General features: G+C 38.5%; 1 protein-coding gene across 8 annotated transcripts in view; it reads right to left on the reverse strand.

Annotated features, from left to right (window-relative positions):
• Positions 1-19,707, reverse strand: part of PIP5K1B (phosphatidylinositol-4-phosphate 5-kinase type 1 beta) — an 85,058-nt gene that overhangs the window by 43,182 nt on the left and 22,169 nt on the right. For all 8 annotated transcript variants that reach the window (XR_014939152.1, XR_014939151.1, XR_014939150.1 and 5 more), the window contains 2 exons: positions 8,484-8,559; positions 6,690-6,758 (listed from right to left, as the gene is read on the reverse strand). Coding sequence is in view for 5 of the 8 variants with exons in the window: in XM_015849099.3 (XP_015704585.2) it covers positions 6,690-6,758 (69 nt within the window). In the remaining 3 variants the exon portion in view is untranslated. The remainder of the gene's footprint in view (positions 1-6,689; positions 6,759-8,483; positions 8,560-19,707) is intronic.

Genomic DNA, 19,707 nt, shown 5'->3' on the forward strand with positions numbered 1-19,707 from the left:
CACTCATACTCTTTTCCTCAGAAATTTCACCTCATTATCACTCTGAAAAAGTGATTTTTGTTTTCTTCCACCCTTTGTACTACTGTCATTCAAATAAATGTAAATAGTACAGTCCAGGTTTTTAAATTTTTCTAACGAAATGGTAAAGCTACCTACTTATGACAGTCCTATTTATGATATGGGGAGCAGAAGGCACCTGATAAGAAACGACTGCTGATTAACACTGTTCTGCAGCTGTTTTTCCCCATACAGCTGCCATTAGTTCATTTCTTTTTACTACTATCTGTGAAGAAAAGACTGTTCTTATCTCTTTCACCAGCCTGTTCTGCTGTGTGGTGGGACTGAATCAATGAATTGGTTGTCTACTGCACAGCTCTTTCCCTTGTGAAAACACAAGACAGTGCTCATCTCCAGTGAGCTGAAAAAAACTGCCTCATGACAGAGGTCAAACTCCTCTCCACGCCTCAGTTCCTAGAGCTTGAGCAGACCACATCAACTCTTCAAAACTTCAGTAGCATTACAAGAATGTATTTTCCCATTAAATCTTATAAAACTGTGATGTTACCCTGAAATCAGACTAAGAATGTAAAGAGCCTGAGTCCAGCAATATAGCAAAAATTACCAATGAAGAATATTCCTTGACTCCTTATTTTAACTGAAACACAATGCACACTGTCTAAACTGTAAACACACTTCTTAATACCATCAAAACAGTACTAATGAATGGCATTACAGAAAGAGACTGGTATAGAGTTGCATACAGAAGCCTTCCTGCAAGCTGCAGCCTCCCTGAAGATAGATAAATAAATAAAAATCTCCAGGGTTCCAATTTGTCAAAATTGCTCTATATGCATGGGTTTGGACAGGTTTGAGTTTCCTACTGCAAGTAAACATTTGTTCTTCAGTTATACTGTTTACCACAAAACCAGGAATCTAAATACGCCACCTCTCCTCTTCAAACATAGCTTATCTTTTCCAGACCCATGAAAAGAAACTAAGCCTCCATAAATTGTGTAAACTCACAAGTCAAACCACCTGAGAACAGTGTTGTTGGAAAACAGTAAGCCTCTTCCATGCAGTAAGTTTTTTAAAAAAACCCTCTTTTTGAACATTAAGAAATTGCTACCTAGAGTCAATCTGTATGTGCAGTTATTTGGGAGTCCACTCCTTCTTCCTATATTCAGGCACCTACAGTACTATAAGTCCCACTAACAGAACGCTTCCAGTAGCTGCTCTGCTCAAGCTTTTAGAGGCAGCTAAACCACCTCAGTATGTCTCTGAAGCTGCCGCATTTGAACTACCAGTCTCCTTTCATATTAGATCACAAAAAAAATAGAGCTACTAGAGAACTTCAGTGATTAAACTTGTGTTTCTCCGCAACTTGCAACTCCACAGTGTTCTTCCACTCTTCTTTAAGTTCACACTGCCTGTTTCTCTGCCAGCTGCTTGCAAAGCTGCTGCAAGTCAGACTTAATTTGGATGGACTTCTGCCATCCACACCATCTCTGGATTTTGCTGTAGAAGGCAGGAGTTAACAGCCACTACTAAGCTGCCCCTACTATAGAAAGAAGTTACCTTGGTTCTGCTAGTTTGCTTTGCAAAAAGCAGCTGTGACCTCTGGAGGAAAACTCTACCCGTGGTTTTTGTTACGATAAGGCAATCTACCATAATAGCGAATAAACAAAAAAAAAATAAAAAATAAAAACCACCAAGCAGGTATTCATTTGTATAATCCAGATGTAAATAGCAGTGGTGTGACAGATGTAGAAAAATACTCTTTTCTGCAGCAAAGAGTAGAAATATCCAGAGTGTATCTGCTCTTTCTGAAAGCTATCCATTATACCCAGCCTATGCCATATCCTTTGGTCATTCTTTTTCTTTACATCCTAGAACTTTGTCTGAGTACAAAGTAATGGAGCACTACACGCTGTTCTGCATGGTGTTCACTGCACTTTCTATATTAAAGTCATCAATAGCTGTGCTACCACAATATAAACTTACATACATGCTTTTCTGACACACTATGCTGAATGCCAGTACAAAGCTTGGTCATTAAACTAGTGCAACTGCTATTATTGTATCAATTTCTTTCTTTCCAAGTACAAAGCATCCAGTAATATTCTATTGAAAATACACACTACAGTGCAGCACAAACTCCAGTAAGGAAGTTTCAGTGTCCACAAAACAATTATTCTACCCACACACACTGGACTTTGGACATAAACCAACGCCAACAGTGATGCAGCAGTGCTGTTAGCACATGTTTGCAAGCTTCAACAATAGGTAGCTAATTTTCTTTTTTCAGATAAATTCCCTTTGCTCTCGGGCAAAGTGACTGATGCCACAGATTGCCTGTTTTGAACAAGGCAAGGCACTAATTGTAATACATGAAGAACTGCAAAATAAATTACAGTAAGAAATAAGTCATGCCAAACAAGCAGGCACAAGTTTGGATTACAAGCAGAGATTCTGGAAAACTACAGGTTTCCAGAGCAAGAGCACTATGTATTCTGGTCTGATCCTCTACACACCTGAAGTGCCTCAATAGATCTGTTCATGCCTCATTCTTTCTACCAGTATACTAAATGTCAGGAAGCAGATTAAGGAACTATTGTGTATGACTGATCACACTGCAATGCAAAAGCTGTGCCTGTGTCAGCAGATTCTCATAACTCAGTCTGTAAAACATCAGGGAAAAAAAAAAGTGACTGTTGCATACTTATAACTGTGTCACTGTCTTGATCTAGTTATGAATTTCAGAATCTGTATCATTAGGATGCTTAGCAATGATTGTGCAAGGCTTTAAACAATGATTTAGTAAATCAAAACATTTTCTTGGACCTTTAAAGTGTTTACGCACATGGCAAATCACATTTTCTTCTTTCAGAGATTCGGGTCAAAACATGACTATTGAAGGAAACTGAAGAAAAGAAGGTCTAAAGAATTCAGATAAGTAAGAAATCTATCACTATTTTAGCTGAGCTAAACAAAATTATAAAGAAATGACTGGAAGTATCAAAAGTCCCAGAAATAGAACTGACAGGTCTACATGCTGCTTGTTCTTACAGACTGCTTTATCCTGAATGAAGTCAGAGATTTTTCTCCTGGACAAGTCGCAAAAGGGCTTGGTTTGGAAGGCACTTTAAACATCACTTAGTTCCAATGCCCCTGCCACAGGCATGGCCATCCAACCTAGCCTTGAATGCCTCCAGGGATGGAGCATCCACAGCTTATCTGAGCATCCTGTACCAGTGACTCACTGACCTCTGTGGAAAGAACTTCTCACAAAAAATAAAAGTTCATTTTTAACTGAGATGACCTTAAAAACAGTGAAAAACAGTCATTTTTACAAAAGTTTGTAATAGCTCTTAAAACAAATCTACATGGATTCAGGACACATTTGAAACACATTGGTAATACACAACCAATACACCACAGATATAAAATTTTCAATTATTAATAAGATTCCTTCAGACCTTGGCTGGGACATAGATAATTTTCTTGATAATAACTGGCACAGTACTGTGTTTTGAATTTGTGTTTTGTATGTGATGAAAACAGTCTTTTTAACACTCTGATGGTTTACACAAAGTCAGGGACTCTTTAGCTTCTCATGCTGCCCCAACAGTGAGAAGATGGGGCTGCAAAAGGGGACATAGCCAGGACAGCTACCCCATGGGATAAGCTATATGCTGTACCATTTGATGCTGCTCATCAATAAAAGTTGGGCTTAAAGAAGGAAGTGTGCGGGGCAGTGTTCTGAGTGACAGTATTTGCATAATGAGCCTCACTACACAGGAAATGTCTGGATATCTGCCTGGCATTGGGAAGCCATGAACAAATTATTTGTTTTGCTCTGCTTTCACACTCAGGTTTTGCCTTACCAAACCATCTTCATCTCAATTCACAAATTTCCTAACTTTCACCTTTGCAATTCTCTCCCCTTCTCAGCCACAAAGAGTGAGCAAGTGGCAGTGTGGACCTGAGTGCCCAACAGGGTTAAATCACACCTCCTTCTCCCAGCATGAAAGGGCTAGGAACCTCCGCGTGAGTAAAGTAATGTATTTGCAATTATTTTCTATAATTTTCTTCCATGTTTTCCTTATGAAGAAATTGTTTGCAGTTCTTAGTAAGGGATGTTCACATTTCTATACACTTCTAGATCAAGCAACAAAAACATTGTTTAATACATATTGATTTGTTAGGCTTTTTTTTCCTCAGTGGATGTGACAAATGGAAAATGCCTCCAAAGCCATAACATTTAACTTTCTCCTATGAGTCACTGAATTTTACATCAGACATTTCCCATGTATTACTTTTCCTATTTGTATGCACTTGACACATTAATGTGATGAAATCTGTACGGACATAATCCTTGCATGCTATTATGAAAAAAAATGAGTGGACACAATGTAACTAAGCAAAAAGCAAAAATTATTCAGGACAAAGTGATAGTTCACTCTTCAGATGAGACTGAGAAATGCCCTCCTCCCCCATCACTATGCAAGGAAATCATAACCTTTCAGGAAGGCTGTATCAGAACATTACTTATCCATAAGGATTTCATTTGTTTTCAGCTTTACAGCAAGAGCAAGATCTTTGAGCAATAAGAATGAGTTAGCAAACCTGGCCACATCTGAAAACTACAGCAGCATTTTGCTTAAACATCCCCACTGATTTCAAGGGATGCAGCAGATGGAGCAGGAACTGCCTAAGCAGTAGGAAAAGCATCAGCTAAGAAACAAGCTCTTCCCCAAACCAGACCTCTGGAGAAAGAGTCACAGGAAGTCAAAGGACAAAAACTGTCAGTAACTAAGTACAATAAAGTGTGATTGAGGAACCCAAATAGGAATTAAAAAAAAGGAAATAAAAGTGATGTGAGCAGTTAGAGATAGGGGGGTCTTAATGGCTAACAAGACTTCACCAGAATGAGGCGTCATTGTGAAAGTTTCACAAAAATCTGGAATTAAATAGAAGATGACATGAAATGCCAGTGTCAAACACGGGTCCTGCCAGCTTCACCTTTTAAACATCTTTCTACATAAATGCAGTTGTGTTCTATTAAAAACAAACAAACAAAAAAAAACCCTTCAATGGTGTTATATGGGATATCTTGCAACAATGAAAAACAGAACAAAGTACAAGGCGTATAAAGAATCTGGCTTATGAGAAGTGGCACCAAATTAAAATCAAAGCACACGATCACTATATTTCTCATGCATAAGTTTTAGGGTCAAACTTCATTATTTTTTGTTGGTATTAGGAAGCTGGAGCATAAATGACAACATGCAGTAACCATGAACTATGGGGTACCCATAACAAGGGATCTTGAACTGAGAACAACTGGGTGTGTGAATATCATTTAAAGAAATGAAACTGCTGTAAGATCCAAGTACAGACAACCAGAAGCTCAGGGGAAAGGTCAGAATTTGGAGATGACACTGAGCTTATGTATGATGTGGGAGATGCATTTCTCATAAAACCACAGAAGAACTGGTTTTGTACCATAAGTCTTTACAAGGTTTCCTATGGAATACTGTGAACTTAGAGTTGAACAGGAACAATGTAGAGCACATAAGGTGACTGAAGGGAAAACAGATTCTCCTGTGCAGGGACTACCAAGTTCTGCAGTCTACTCAGGCAGCTACAAGGCTGCATTTATGTCCACACACTGGGCATATGGCTTTTCTACTTTTCCAGTACTAAATGTCAAAAGTAATTAAGACTTCAGTATATTGAAGTCATAAGCAGAGAAACTGAAGACAATTTCCAACTGAAAAAAAAAAACAACAAAACCAAACAAAACAAGACCCACACATTTTCTCAAACACTGTTTTCCTTTCATTTCTGAGAATATTATTTAGAATGTTAAAGACCCCACATACCTAAAGTGTAATTGCCAACAAAAGGAGTGAAGAGTGGGAAAAGAAACAGCTTACTCTGCCAGCATGCTGTAGGAAACATTGAAAAATAGTATTTCCTAATTTATGACATATACCTTAGGAGCATGTGGACCTCAACATTACGTTACACAGAAACATCACTACTTCTTAAGTGAATATGCGTCAAGGAAAAGGACCAAATCCGCTAAGTAAAAATTGGCTTGTGTAAGTATACATGTATGCATATATATGTCTCACCTTAGTTAACAATAGCTTTCGATGGTTCTAAACATTGCCACTTCCAGAGAACCACTGAGAGATAATCAAAACCAAAACCAATACCACCTACCATCAACCTCTGAAGAACCTCATGTTGCCACTATGGAGGCATGATATTGCACCAAATATGTCGCCTCTTAAACACAATTACTTTACCAGAACAAAAAAAAAAAAAAAAAAAAAAAAAGATGCACTCCAGCAAAATACAGAAGAGGTGTTAAAGTCAGTTTGTAGCTCAGGCATATGCCATAAACATTCAAAGCATTTGGGAATTCATCATACAACATACAACTGTTTGTGTACAGAGCTAAGAGCAAAGAATTTCCTCCAACCTATCAAGAACATATACTTTAAAACCATACTGAATTAGCTTATAACTTCACAGAAGAAATTACTTTCAAGTAATCCACTGAACATGCCTTGTTTGTTCTTGTATTTAGTTCTACAGTATAGTTCACTTACAGCAGGTATAAGTTATGAATATAAAAGCAACAGCATGAAATTGAAAGGTTGTAAGTCTTATTTTACCTTTTTATATGTTTTCTCTTCATTTGGCTTTCCAGCAGTAACATCTCCATTTTCAGTAACAGACGACATCTAGTAAAAGAAGCTTAAGTTACAACTTAAATACTTGCATTGGAAAAACAAGTGTTTGGGAAAATATCATGCAACTTATTATCCATGTTTTGCTAAGTTCAAACTTTTTAGAGTACAGCAAACTATGAAGATTGGTGACAGCTCATAAGAATTCTCTTCCACTGAAGTTATCTTAAGCTCTTCTCTTTTCCTTGCTTAACGCAACATCCCAAAGAGCAGAAAGTAAATATTTTGTTTATAATAACCTCTTTCCTTCTTACGGGGGTAATTCAAACTAGACGGTCATGTCCTACTCTACTACTGCAACTAAAATTCACTCTTCATTTGAAATACTAGACTCATTGCCAACTCCCTCATTATTTTACACAGACTATTTTACATGTTTCTTTCTTTGAATAAAAAGCAATATGTTTTCAAGTACAACACTCTGCCTACAGTCCCTGCCCTATTTGCTCTTAATTATTTCTTGTTCTACTACCTCTATGTCCTTAAAACTCCTCAGCTCTAAGGCAAGTGTCCCAGACTTGGTCTGTTAGGAGGTATTGCAAGCAGCAACACAATATCCCAGTTCCATGCAGGCCACCAACACATTCAGCAAGAGCCAGTTTCATCATCATCATCATTCTTTACTAAAAAGATAAATACTTTTACTATGAACACTGAACTACCATACAACTGTCATCTACTCTATGGCCCTCACCCAAATAAACCTTCAATTTTACAGAAGTAAACATCCCATCTCCATCCAGGTGTGCATACTTTCAAGTATTAATAGTAGTTTAAACTATCTTTCAGTGAACTTGTCTCGGTTTCTGAATTACTTGACCTGTGAACTTTTTAGAGAAAAGCAATGTCTATTTATTAGATGCTGTATACTGACAATCAAGATGAGCTTTACAGTACAGAAGGATAGCATTCAGCTGACTGACCAGATGCAACACTTATGGGAACTCAGAGGAATTTTATCTCCCCATGTTGTCTTTCTGAGTTATGTCAACCATGCAATTCTCTTCCAAAGCTAATATTAATTTTCCTTTTGTTTCCTACAGATTTCAATAAAATAGATAAGCTGGTCACATTCATACAGTCTCTAAACCGCTGTACTTTGAAGTCATTTTTCTAAAACCTTCTTCAAAAATTCATGTAAGAAGAATATTTTCTTCTCTCCTGAACCACTGTGCAACCAAGCACCTTACAAGTCTGCAGTACAAAATAAGATATGAGACAGATCACCTTGGGAGGGATTTTACATGCAGACTAAAAGGAAAACATTCAAGCACACAACCATATCCAGCACACAACCATGAGTCAACATGAACACCTTTTTCTCCACACCAGTATGCAGCTGTGCAACAAAATCCTGCTCCTCAGCAGACTGCATGAGATGAAGTTCAAAGGAACAATGACAGGCAAAACTAAGAGGCTAAAATGTCTATTCAGTGGCATTTCCAAGAGACATGAAGCCTTCGGCTACTCTGATACACACTATACCCTACCACAAGCAACAATGCATTTTGTCACGCTGTAAAATAATTTTAGATCAGGAACAAGGGAGTAAGTTAGAGATCACATAGATCAGACACTTGAAGTGTGGCTGTCAAATGTAAACCCAACAAAAATAAAAGAAGCAAACAAACACAAACAAATGAACCCAACCAAAAAAGCAGCAGAACACAAAATGATACTAGATTGCGTCAACACTTTCATAAAGGGATGTATACATACCCTTATGAAAAACAAGGCAAGTCATCTGGAGCTGAGAGCAATGATCAAGTCACTCACTGGCGTTATTTTGCAGAATCTGTTAAAAGAAAAATCTCTCATTATTATGCTATTACAGATGCACATTTGACAGAACAGATTAGGATTTCCTTTTTCCCATTGTTCCTCACCCCAGGTAAGTATCCTGTTAGACGCAACACTATTCACTATAACTAACACTATTCACTATAGCTGACACTATTCAAGAATTGTCAGTAGTTTAGGTACTAATAGGTCACCTAAAATACTTAGGAATCTCGCAGAGTTACACTGGATAAAATTAGTACAGTCCAACTTGCCTTTAGATGCCACTGCCATGGCACCAGCACCTCAACTATAAAACTATAGAGCAGTAGATACACATGATTTGGAACACTGTGAAAATTAAATGCTGTCTTTGAAGAAGATTTTTTAAAATTAAATACTAAACCACTCTCACTCCCATGGCATAGCCTATATTCCGAACCTTCCAAAAGACAATAAATAATAGGCAAACTCATTGTGAATGTTTTTAACAATGATATTAGTTATCATCATAATTTTGTGATGTGGATAATTATGTTGAGGTGAGCTATTTCACAGTTAAAATGATTTTAATATGCATGCAACAGAATATTAAATAGATATAATTCGACACCTCCCTGGAATGATCGTGTCCTCCCATATTACACAACTATTCTAAGCCACATCACTAAACATAGTCCTCAATTTAACTTCTCAGCCATACTGGAAGAAAACAAATCTCATTTGCCCTTAATCAATACAAATTGTATGGATCTAAATATTGATTAAAAAAAATAAAACCACAGTCTTTATTCACCAAATTTAATTTTCCCAGTATCTGAAAAGTATCCATAACATAAAAGACTTCTGACCAGTATTCTTCACTCATTCAGGGATGCAGACTAAGAAATCATTCCTGAGATTAAGTACATGAAGAAACAACAACAACAAAAAAGCATAGAAATCTGGCTTTTCTGAGAACAAAGCCACGCTCCCTCAGAAGTCTTTTCTTATGTCAAATACTAGCATTTTTCTGCTGCAGAAACATTTACATGCTACACTGTACATCTTAGCCTTCAAGCAATTAATGAATTTCTTCACTTAGATATGTAATGATCCTACAAATGAAAGGCAACTCAGTTCTGACAGCTTTTAGTTTATCTAGCTTGTCCATTCTTACAAATTTAATGTCATCCGCTGATCCATGTTTGCGGCTCTAAATTACACAAACACAGACTTCAAGAACTTATGTTAAAACAATTTCAGTAGCTTGAATAAGATAACAGCCAAAACGAGCCCACAAATCATTGTCCTCCAAACAATCCCAAAAGCTTATTGGTACAGTAAGTTCTTCTCCCAAAGCCTCCTAAAATATGATCTAACATACACGACAAAAGCCAAACCTGAAAGCAGCACCTGAATTTTCTTTCAGTAACATATTAACCGAAGAATACACTCACGCCAGATGTGGCCAAAAAGCTTGTTCTTCATTTTCTGACTCTACTGGGGACAAACAACTCATTCATATGAAAATACACATCTGTAATCCTGACAAAAACAGGAAAACAGCAAGATCCCAACTGCAGTATAACTGCCAAAGATGAAAAGTCACACACCATGAAGAGAGTAATTTTTTTCTTACCTATGCTAGTTTATTCTGTTCCTAAAGGTACCTACAACGATTTTAGCTCTTAGCCTTCAGAAATACACACCCCACCACTCTAACTGCAGCTGTTGAACATCTTTCAAGGCCTTCACTAGGACAAACATCTCACATTCCATGTAAAAAATCTTCAGCAAAGCAAGTGTAACCTTGTGTATTTTCTCCATGCTCTGCAGTAGCAGTGACATGAGGCCTCCTCTGCTGCTCTATGCTGTGTGTATTAACAGCTGCTGATTCAGCTCTGCTGAGCTTTGGCAACAACAAGATAGGTCACAACTTACTACTTCTGGGACCCAGTTCCAGCCCAAGCTATGGTGACTGACTGGTGGACTGACTGACTGCAATAGCAGGAAACTGCCATATCTGATGCACTGGGTCTCTACATGTGTGAGAAAGGGAAGCTCACAACACAGCAAGGTCGGGCAAGGGCTTAGGAGGAAAGCATCTAGTTGCCCAAATACTGCATATATTCAGTGAAGGACTGGGCTGAGCTGCTCCAGACACCACAATTCCTAGCTCACGACATGAAAAAGAAACAAAGTCCAGTAGAAGTTTAAAGAGCACTACAGACCACAGGAAGATAAAGCAGCAAATCCTCCACTTATTAACTAACAGAAACCACAATTTCCGTGATTCTGAGGAGGTTTCCTACAGCACTGTAGGGGTGAGGTTTGCAGGCCAGGCTAAATGGTTGGCACTGTGCTTCATTTTAAGTATGAAGAGTGAAAAACACAGCAAATAAAAGGCAAAACAAAATGACCCTTATCATTTCCCAGTGGGCACGAGGAAAATACTGGAAGTTAAAGAAGCAGCACTCACGTCTGCTTTAGACCAGAAATATTAAAAATAAACAAAAACAAACAGTATACAGCCAGGTGTAGATAATTATTTCATCCACCTTAAGGAAATGGAAGTTTAAGCAACTGGAAGTTTTCAACTTAAGATCTTGACAGTGATAGTTTGTCAGAAAAACATATAAAGACAATATCTTTACATGTTTATTTTACAGATATTTCTAAATCTACAAGCACCATATGTTACGTATTCTGTTAAAAAGGAACATCGTTATCACAGCTGAATAGTTTGCTGATCTTTGCCACTCCCCCGCCATAACACTGAGATAGCATCGGATAACATAACCATGAATATCACAACAATTTCACTGCAAAACTCTCGTTTACAGGTAAAAACTGCCTCGTTATACTTTTTCTTGTGGTGGTAGCTGTGAAATGTACCTTGTCAAGTCACTTCCTTAGTTCAGTACAAAGACCTGCAGATCTATCTGGTACTTCCACCAAGCCATGCTGGGAACAGAATCAAAGCACTGCCAGGCTTCCTCTCCAGGGTGAAACTGGAAATCTTTGTTACACAGTGATGCAGGAAGTAGAAAAACTTCTAAAACAAATACAGTCCACAGAGGAAGAAAGTCATCAACACCTACAAGCCACTCTCTTTCTAAGTACTTTTCCTCTGAGACGACCTCGAATGCCCAGAACTTGTTCAGGACATTGCATTCCACCTCTCATTGATACCAGCCAACAGCAGCGTATTACGCTTTGAACCTGCTCAAAACACACTTTGCACATTCAAACCTTTTTCTCTCTCATCTTTTCCTTCACCAAACCTACTCAAGTTATTAACAGTAGGGTTCACTGACCAGACAACAGGCGTAATAGATGCAACTGCTTTTTCACTGCTCTATCATTTCTCAGTTTCAGAGACTGCCATCTAACAGGAAGCACGGCCAGTGCCAGGAAGTCCAGAAAGATATCTGTACAAAAGACTCTCATGAACTGCCATGTTCTCACACTACCCTAGGGGGAGAGCGGGGGGAAGAGTGTCTCCAAGAACAAAAGACACTAATTAAATCAATCTTTTAAAACTAATTCTCTGACCTGCTTGTGAATGAGAATGACCAATACACCTCCTTAAACACTGCACAAACAATTCTCACAGACAACGCAGTTAAAGCCTCCCTTCTATCTGCACTCTCTGACAACCATGTGATATATACAGTAATCAGCAGCATTTTTCTTTATTAAGTGTCATCTCAATTTGCCTGTTTTTCCATGAAACTTGCTGGATCTCTGGACCACCATCAGAATATGTTCACATTAATCAATCAGCCAAAACTGACAATACCTTTCCTGTTCTATCTGCAGCAGAATTTGAACAGTAGGATTATTTTTAAGATTATGTGCAAAGGAAGAAACTTGGCACACACAAGACATCCTCTGGTAAACATACAAGTTTTGCACATACATCTTGTTTCCATAGGAAAGAAGGTTAAAAATACCAGCATACATGGGTGTCCCTGGGAACAGGAACTGAAGAAGGGACCTCAAAGATTTTCTTGCATTATGCTATTTTCAGAACACTCAGGAGGTAGATGAAACTTCAACACGAAGTGAGAAGTGTGACCTAAACTGTTAGAACTTGTCAGAATTCATATTATTCCCAGACAGAAAGTACATTTTAGTTTCCTTTGAGATTTTTTTTTTTCTTTTCGTTATTTAATTGCTTCTGTTCAAAGGTGAATGGACAATTCAGAGCTGTTCTTAACACCCTACGAGCAGTGCTAGGTATTGTGCCAGTTAGCAAACACAAACAACTGAAAGAAAGTATAATTCGCTGTAATGCAGAAAGATGATAGGCAACACAGGAGACATACTTCAGTCTTCTCAATGGTCATCGTAAGTTAAGCCCATCACCAAATAGTTCAGTGAAAGTTCTTTACACGTCAGGACAGACAAAGAGCCCTGAAGTAAAAAATGAGTTGGTTTATGTGGACATCCAGCTATAAGTAAATATGTATATACAAGTGGTATATTGTTTTTAATTACTCCAGACACCAGTCTGTGAAACAGATTCACTCCATTACAGCAGAAATCATGTAGTCATCTATAATCAAACATTCTTGTACATCCACATCCCTTAAATATTCAGAGTAAAAAAGCTAGTATTTACAAACTGCTGTATCTTCAGACAGTCTAAACATACTGCAGCACACACGACAACCATTAGGAGTTCTGAGAACAGCTTAAATTCTGAAAAAACTCTGTTTACTAAATCTCAAAACTCAAGAACTACAATCAGAGCTACACACCTATCTGACCCTATGGCCTGTCAGCCCCTTTAATGTCTAGTGTCGTCAACTGCCATGGCTTCATCTCATCCCAGGAGCATGGAATATCTCTCTTTGTCTTTCCAGAATGAAAGTAGAGGAAAATTTCTACTGCATCAGAGGTACCACTAATTTAACCTGCTAGAAATCGACCAGAAAAGTACATAGTGTGAACAGTAAAAGAGAAAGAACGAGGAAAAAGAATTAGTTCTGTTATCCTGGTGAGCTTCCCTCCCAACCTCCAAACTGGTTACAGTTGTTTTAGATGAGACTGCAAGTCACACCTTCTGGGTGACATCTGTGGTAGTTCTGTAAGGGTTTTTGCATTACGTAAAAATTGAAAAGGTTTCTCATTTCATCTTTAGGATGACCACTATAAAGAGCTAAAAGCCACAAGAGCTGAAAAAGCAGATTAGAAAATGAACAGTCTTATGCCTCTTACCTTGCCCCCAAGAAAAGAATTATTCCTAAAATGCACCTTATTTCATGCAATTTCCATCTCTAGTTAATATATATATGATATATATTAATATATTATATATATATATATTTCTAATTAATGCTGCTATTCTGTCTGAAAAATTACAGGGGCATGCAAATAACACAGCAGCAAAATGATGAACTGCATATCTGAAATGGGAAAAAAGAAACCGCTTCTCCTCATGGCCTCCAAAATGACTGTGCAGCACAAAGGCCGCAGAGAAAAACACAAGCAAAAGGAGTCATAAAACTGCCAAACTGTTCACACCATTAAACCATCTCAGCTGTTCATACCACCTTTATTTAACAAGCTTAATACTCACTTGTAATTAAGTGAACTGACAGCTTTTTTAGAGTATCAGTCACAAAGACGAGCACGGGACTGATGTTCTGACGCTCTATTTGATTCCCTCAGCACCTCCCATTTACAAGAATAAACTATAACAGCTGGATTAAAGCAGACAAAAAATAAAGACAGCAATTGAAAAAGTGGTATTAGTTTGCAGGCTGAATTCGAGATTTATCAGAGCAGTCTGTACATGGAAATGATATGCTTCTTTCGTAATGCTTAGATTTACTGCAAGAAGCACCACATCATCTATCTGCCTGTAGCTTCCAGAAAGGGAAAGCACATAAGAAGGTAGAATACCAGCAAATATCACTTCAATCAAAGTTTAAAAATGCTCAGAATACAGTTTGACTGCCAGGGAGATTTGACAGTTTACAAAAGCCCTGCCCTCTTCTGTTTAAGGTGGTGTTTCTATTGCACAAAGCTGCTTTCTAGATTGAAATAGAGCATGTGTGCAGTAAGCACACGGAAAAAATCCACAACAGCATAAGTTGCATATTCTATTTTCTACCACAAATCACATTATTTCTCAGGTGGAAACCCGAGGAAAAACAACAGAAATAAAACTGTGAATTTGAGAAATTAAGCATGGCTTACAAACTGTTTGAAACACAGCATACAGTGCTCCTGCAACAAAGCCTTGTTTTTGAGGTATTACATCTCACAGGTAACCTGAATGTCCTCTTCTAAGTGGTCTTTTTTTTTTTTTTTAATTTGTTTTTATCTTTAACTTTTTCCATAAACTTTAAAATTCAGAGCTTAACTCTATCTTCCTTGCCCAAAGCCACGACTTCACTCTTCCGAAAAGCACCAAAGTATCTCTTCTGCATCTTTCCAAACATTACCTATGAAAGCAATGCAAACTTTGTACTACATTGTAGGTGCTGTTCATTCATTAAGAATGATGGGACTTGTCCAAATCACTGAAATTAGATGAGTAATCAGAAAGAACAAACATTTGATCCCTGACATAATTGACGTCATATGTGTATTCTGTAAAACTGCTAACAAGCCCTCCTTTTACAAAGTGAAATGGCCTCATAAATTTCTCATTATTTTATAACAGCCCAAAGGCACACAAAATACAAAGGCCTATTTGCAATAGCCAAAGGTTTTCCAATTTTTGCGTTAATCACAATTCTAAATGCTAACAGTAGCTTATAGGAGACTATAATTCTATCAAGCAGTCAACTGTACTTGCAAGGTTGAAGACATCTCACAGCCAAGAAACCTCAGCTGAGCTGTGCTCCATTACTCTAGGAACTTCAAGATAACTATGGTCCTAAGGCTATTAATGCATATCACTTTGAGATATCAGTACCACATAGTGCTTACTCTTTAACAATTACTCCCACATACTGGGATAAATGGTTGATTAACAAAGCAAATAATACAATCAGAGGAAAAATTCTTCTCTATTTGGCTTTGATAGTACATGGAAAATTGAATGACAGGAATCACATGACACACAGCAGCCATGATATATGTAAAGAAAGTAAGGCAAGCAGCATTGCTCATGGAATTGGGAAGTACAATTCAAGTAGAACAGTGTCACATACAAGAGGAAAAAAGAGATCAGTCTAAGTGTTACCAGTTTTCTACAGGAATGATGCTAACAGAGATGCAAACAACCCAGGCTTGCTGGGTGAGGATTATCCTTGAAAGAGAAGTTTGAGTACAGGCAGCGAACAAGAGGAGCTGGAGGCCATTGTGCATCCAGAAAGCTACGATATAGTCACTATCATGAGAACACTGTGGGATGACTCACAGAACTGGAGTGCTGTGATGGATGGCTACTGACTCCAAAAGAGATAGGAAAGGCAATGGTGTAGCCCTCCATGTTAAGAAAGAATGTGTGTGTATGGACATTACTGATGGTGATGATAGGGTTGGGAGCTTATGGTTCAGAATAAAAGCAAAGGCCAATAAGGCTGATCTTACCATGGGGGTCTGCTACAGGCCACCCAACCAAGAAGAAGAGGTGGACAAGACACTTCATAGACAGCTGTGTGAGGTCTCAAGGTCTCTCCCCTTTGTTCCTGTGGGGGATGCAAAGGTTGGAGGCTGTCTGGGCCACAGTGAACATGAGATGCTAGATTTCTCGATCCTTGCTGAACCACAGAGGGGAGTCAGCAGAACTGCCATCTTGGACTTCTGGATGGCAGACTTTAACCTCTGCAGGACCATGGTTGAGAGGGTCCCTTGGGAGGTAATTTTGGAGACCGTGGGAGCCCAGGAAGGCTGGGAATACTTTGAGGAAGTTATTTTAAAGGTGCAGGAGCTGACCATCCCCAAGTCACGGAAGATGAGTCGATGGGCAAGGAGGCCAGACTGGCTGAACAGAGGTCTCTGGCTGGAACTGAAGAGCAAAAGGAAAGTTTACAGTCTTTGGAAGAGTGGGCAAGCTACTTATGATGATTATAGGTACGTAGCAAAGCTGTGCAGGGAAAAACTTAGAAAAAGCCAAAGCCCAGCTAGAACTGAACTTGGTCACTAAGGTAAAGGACAATAAATATTTCCAAAAGTACATCAACAGCAGAGAATGCCGAGGCAGAATTCCCATCCCTTGTTGGACACAGAGGGCAACTTGGTGACCAAGGATCAGGATAAGGCTGGGCAGCTGTGCCATTGCTTCATCACCTTATAAGAAAAGTCTTTCTGCTTAATATCTAATTTAAATCTATCCTCTTTTAATTTTAAACCATTTTCCCTTGTCCTATCACTGCCAGGCTATGTAAAAAGTGAGTCCCCTCCTTTACACACAGAGTGGGACAATCACCTCTCTCCTGTTATCCACCCCTCTTCTGATGCAGCCCCAGATACTGTTGGCTTTTCAAGCTTTAAGCGAGCAGTGTTGTCTCAGGTGCAGTTTGTACTCGTATCTGGGATTGTCCTGACCCAAGTGCAACACTTTGCACACAACCTTGTTGAACTTCACTAGATTCATATGGGTTCACTCTTTGAGCACATCCAGGTCCCTCTGAATGGTGTCCCATCCCTTCTATTGTGTCAGTAGCTAGGTATAATCTGCAAACTTGCTGAGGGTGCAAATGGTGATGATCCCACCATCTATGTCATGGTTATCCAACACTTGCCTTGCTTGGGCCACACTGACTGAAGAAGAATTATTTTGGGCCATATATATGTAAGGCTGCTCCAAAAATAATGTCTCCTATTTATTTCCATGGAAACTACAACAGATACAATGAGCACACTAATTCTATTTGATAGAGAAGAATTCTCAGCTGTTGCTGTCACCAGTGCTGAAATATACCACTCATGGTCTCACTGTGCTCACATCCACTGTCTGGTCTCCATAAATGTTCAGCAAGTAGCACTGATGTCACCTCTGTACACTCCATTTGAAAATCTGCAGATAACATACTTACGTTGACTGAAAATGGAGTTGCAAACACAAGTTGATGACTTCATAAGCAAACTGGAAACCTTTTCTTAAACTCCTTGATCAGAATGGATAACTGCATATTTCTGCACTGTTCACAGGACTGTGTTTAGCCAGCATCACTTGAATGGGGCTGCACTGTGCCTGCCTTATTCCCTGGTCTGAGCCCAGATAGTGCAATCAGTACTGATGTTTGGTTGTTGCTGAGCAATAGGTTTGCACTCAGCATGGCAGTCACCACCACAAAGGCCCAGCAGCAGAGGGTAGGTCACACAGCAACCTGTGCCAGATGCAGCCTGCAGGCTGGACATGCCTGGTCTATGCCATCAACAAAGATGCTCAAGAGTACTGGTCCCCAGGTGGACTACAGGAAGATACCACTCATGACCAGTCTCCCCCTGGACAAACATACATTGACAACAACCCTCTGGCTATGACCATACAACTGACTCTCTATCTACTTAACAGCCTTCAAATCTATATCTCCCCAATTTAGAGACAAAGATGTGGTGCAGGACCACGTCCAATGCCTTACAGCTTTGGGAAGGTGATTAAGAAGGTGCTGTAAGGTGATGCAGCATGCCAGACCTTTCATCCCTGTTAAACAAGAGATCCACTGTATCATTGTTTCAGTCGCTTACACGCTTCAGCATAACCTCATACTTGTGAGCCCACCTGTGACAAGACTGATACGCAAGTCTGAGACAGATGAAGGAAGTGTTAAAATCAGCACCCAACTGGCTGGGCAACAGCACAAGAATTAAGTTCAAAATAAATTTAGGAGAAAGTCCTGCAGTAACATATTTATCTGCCTAGTTTCCCCAAGGTATATTTACACAGTGACTTGTTTTTCTGGCATGACGTGCGCCTGTAAAATAAAGTCACTCTGGAATGGACATAGAAGACTGATGTAAACACCAAATTTAAAAATGACATCTAAATTCAGAGGAGAGACGCTAAGTCACTGTACTGAATAATAAAGTCTATTATGGCTTTAAAAACCGCACAACTTCTCCTTGGAAAAGTTAAGACTCAGTTAGTAGAAGTCCCTAGACTCCTCCAGTTTAATTTTAGTTATAATTTAATACAAAACTCACTTTATTCTTGGAAAACAGTTGAATAGCAGTGTTTTTTAAAGCCTCTTGTACTATGGTCAGCACAGAACAACTGCTACATCAGTGAAATTCCTTGATTAGATTAAATGTTCTCAACTTCCTTAGGAGTAAAAGTTGCTGAAAGATCATTCAGAAGCAAATGCAAACATGGAAAGGAAGATAATTACCTTATATTATGAAATAGTCTATAAAATACACAAGCTGCAGACCCTTTAAGAGTCTTCTCAACTGCTTCCTTTAAAACTACAGAAAAACTTCGAGGAATAAAATATAATTTGAGAATCTGCCTCAAGAGAGAAGCTTAAAAAAAAAAAACACCTAAAAAAGAATAATAGAGTAAATTCAAATTTTGAAACTCATCTAGGGAAGAGTTACTCTCAGCGTGTAAAGAAATAGCTGCTGCTTTTCATGGCTGCTGTCTATTTGCCATCCAAATGAGACCGCAATTTTATATCCACTGGAGTAGAACTGCACCATTAAGTGCAGCAAAACAAACAGGGTTGTTTTTGTTTTCCAAGTTGCATCACACTCTGACCACATGGCTGCTTTAAATGTATAGGTTACTATTAACTATAAGTATTAATTCTTACAGATACAGTAGTACTTTAGGGAAATGCATACTTCTGTTCTTCAAGTCTTAATTAGGCAGACCAGAGTGAGCATCCAGATTTTTATTTATTTATTTATTTTTTTAATCCAGGCAGTAAGTGACAGTATGCTGAGTTTGGCAATAATATGAAATGATAAATATACTTCTACTGTACTTTAACAAATAAAAACACATCAGTGTATGTATGCATACGACTGGCATTAAGAAACATGGTATATTTTTGCAAGGAACATAAATAGCTGTATATATATAGGCACAGAAAACCAGCCATGGCATTTTTAAATGTCAACACAAACATTTTCAAGTAAGCATTTTAAAACAGTGATTTACAGCCAAATGGTACTACTGTCTTCAATAGACTTTCACCTGCCAAACCATATTAAAAATCTGGTCCCTGAACATTTTTTCTACCAAGAAAGTAAAGACATTAATCCATGTTAA

Source organism: Coturnix japonica, chromosome Z (genome assembly GCF_054131305.1).
Source record: "Coturnix japonica strain WE chromosome Z, WE-NBRP24, whole genome shotgun sequence".
Classification (NCBI taxonomy): domain Eukaryota; kingdom Metazoa; phylum Chordata; class Aves; order Galliformes; family Phasianidae; genus Coturnix; species Coturnix japonica.